General features: G+C 61.8%; 1 protein-coding gene across 1 annotated transcript in view; it reads left to right on the plus strand.

Annotated features, from left to right (window-relative positions):
• LOC104385702 (signal transducer and activator of transcription 5B-like) overlaps window positions 1-238 on the plus strand; it is an 8715-nt gene extending 8477 nt beyond the window's left edge. The window contains exon 24 of the mRNA XM_009994192.1: window positions 38-238. Coding sequence (XP_009992494.1) covers window positions 38-238 — 201 coding nt within the window. The remainder of the gene's footprint in view (window positions 1-37) is intronic.
• The last annotated feature ends 1915 nt before the right edge of the window (window positions 239-2153 follow it).

Consider the following 2153-nt stretch of genomic DNA (forward strand, 5'->3'; position numbering starts at 1 on the left):
GGCCGTGACGGCTGCTCCCCCCGCCCTCTCTCCGCAGCTGGACCAGTGCCTCCAGGAGGATTTTCCTCTCTATAAATCCTTCCGCTTCAAGGGCAGCATTGGGCCCCTGCGCCTGCACCTGGTGGGGGCTGGAGCCTTCGCCCGGCTGCGGGAGGCACGGGGGCCCCCTGGTCTCATGCCCAGGGTCCTGCGGGAGGAGCGGCTGCTGCAGCTTGTCCAAAGCTCTGTCATCTCCTAGGGCAGGTCGAGGGTCCATCAGCCCTCCCCCCACTCCTGGAGTTTGCTTGGCCTGCCCCCCCCAGGAGGGCAGTGGGACAAGGGATGTGGGGTGAGGGTGCCCAACCCCAGAGGGTTTTGCTGAGTGGAGCAGACAGAGCTTGACCATGCCCATGCTCCGCGGTGGCAGCAGGTGCCAGTGGGCACGTTGCTCAGTGCTGCCCATGGGAATGGAGCAGGATGTGCAGCATATCCCAACCCTGCTCCAGGCCCTGGGCACTCACTGGCAGACCCATCCCTTCACAGGGCTGTTCTGGGCACAGGGTGGGACCAGTGAGTGTCACGGGGCAGCCAGGTCCTGCGCCAGCAGCCACAGCTCATCCTGCTCTGCTCAGGGCCTTGGCAGTGCCCACAGGCAGCAAAGTGAGTGCTTGTGCCTTGCCTGAGGGACACCTCGACCACACAGACCACAGGCAGTGTGAGTAGGACAGTGGAAACCTCCCCACGAGCAGGATGGAGCAGGATCATCCCTGTGCTGAGCTCCAGGGCCCTGTGGCATTCTGTCCCCTGGCAGGGACACCATGGGCAGGGGCAGTGGTGGCAGGTGCCAGTGCTGTGGGGTAGCCCCTCCACTGGGCTCCAGCACATGTCCAGGGGTTTAGGAAACAATAAGCTCCAAAAAAGGCCACTTTCAAAGTTTAAAAAAGCAGGAGCAAAATAAAGGGGGATTATCTCTGAAAAAATAAAGGGCAGTGCTCCGGAATTGATTTTTTTATACTATTATTTTTAATCTTCATTAAAGAGATTGATGACAGCCCTGGCTCTGCTCTGGTGGTTGTGAAGTTGCTGTTTCATCGGGGGTCCTGGGGAAGGGGTAGCCATGAATATTGAACTGGCTCAGGGGGCCTGGGGCTCTGGGAGCAGCTGTTTGTGCCTTTGAGGCATGAATGTACTGGGCGAGAGGAACGAGTCCTTTCCCCTCCTGCTTGTTAAGGTTTATTTTAAGGACTGGGGTACTTGCTGTGCAGGCAGCTGCTGCCAGAGTGGGGGTGAGCTAGGCCACAGGCAGGGGACAGTGACTTGAGCAAGGTCCACACAAAGTATCCCCCTGCACAGCCAAAGCCTCCAGCAGAGATGGAAACCAGGCTAAGGCCCCTTCGCCTCATCCCTGCTAGAGCAAAATTAATGCTGCAAGTAGGGTAGAAGCAGTGCCTGTGGCACAGGGGTACCTGTGGTTGGGGGGTGGGCTGCCTGGGCGGGCCGTAGGTCTGTATTTCTGCCAGTGTGGTGGGGACACTGGTGCTGGGCCAGCTGGCATTGGCTGTGCCAGGCACCAGCAGGGCACAGGTGGGGGTTTAGTGGTGAGCAGAGTGGGTGGGTGCTGGGTGAAGGCTGGGGTAGTGAAGCTGGGCTCTGGGGAGGTCCATGGGGGCTCCTGTGCTGGCAAAGACCTGCACAACTGGATCCGGCCCAGAGAGCCTGGGGCAGCTGCTGGTCCCTCTGCCTTGTGTGGCCCACAGTTGCCTGCACTGGGGTCAAGTGCAGCTCTTCCTGGAGGCTCCACAGTGATCTGGACCCCAGCAAAAGCCTCAAGACCCCCCGGGAGAGCTGTGCTGGCCCAGGGCTTCACCCGGGGCTCTGGCTCGGCTCAGCCTGGCAGCACCAGCTCCAGGTGTCCCTGGCCCTCCCTGGGCACTGGCCCCGTGGCGGTGCAGGCTTGGGTGGAGATGATGGGTGCCCCACTGAGCAGGGCCAGGCAGGGTGCAGGGCGGGTTTGGTGCTGCGCTTCGGGGTTTCGGGCACCGTGCTGTAGGATGCAGGCTTGTTTTGGGTGCCAGGCTGCGGGGCGTGGGCTGGGTGGTGGTGCCGGGTAGCAGGATGCCAACTTGGCCGGGGTCCCACCGGGATGGGGAGGCCGCCGGGACCGGGAGCTGCGG

The sequence above is a fragment of the Chaetura pelagica genome, unplaced genomic scaffold, assembly GCF_000747805.2.
Source record: "Chaetura pelagica isolate M959 unplaced genomic scaffold, ChaPel_1.0 scaffold963, whole genome shotgun sequence".
Classification (NCBI taxonomy): domain Eukaryota; kingdom Metazoa; phylum Chordata; class Aves; order Apodiformes; family Apodidae; genus Chaetura; species Chaetura pelagica.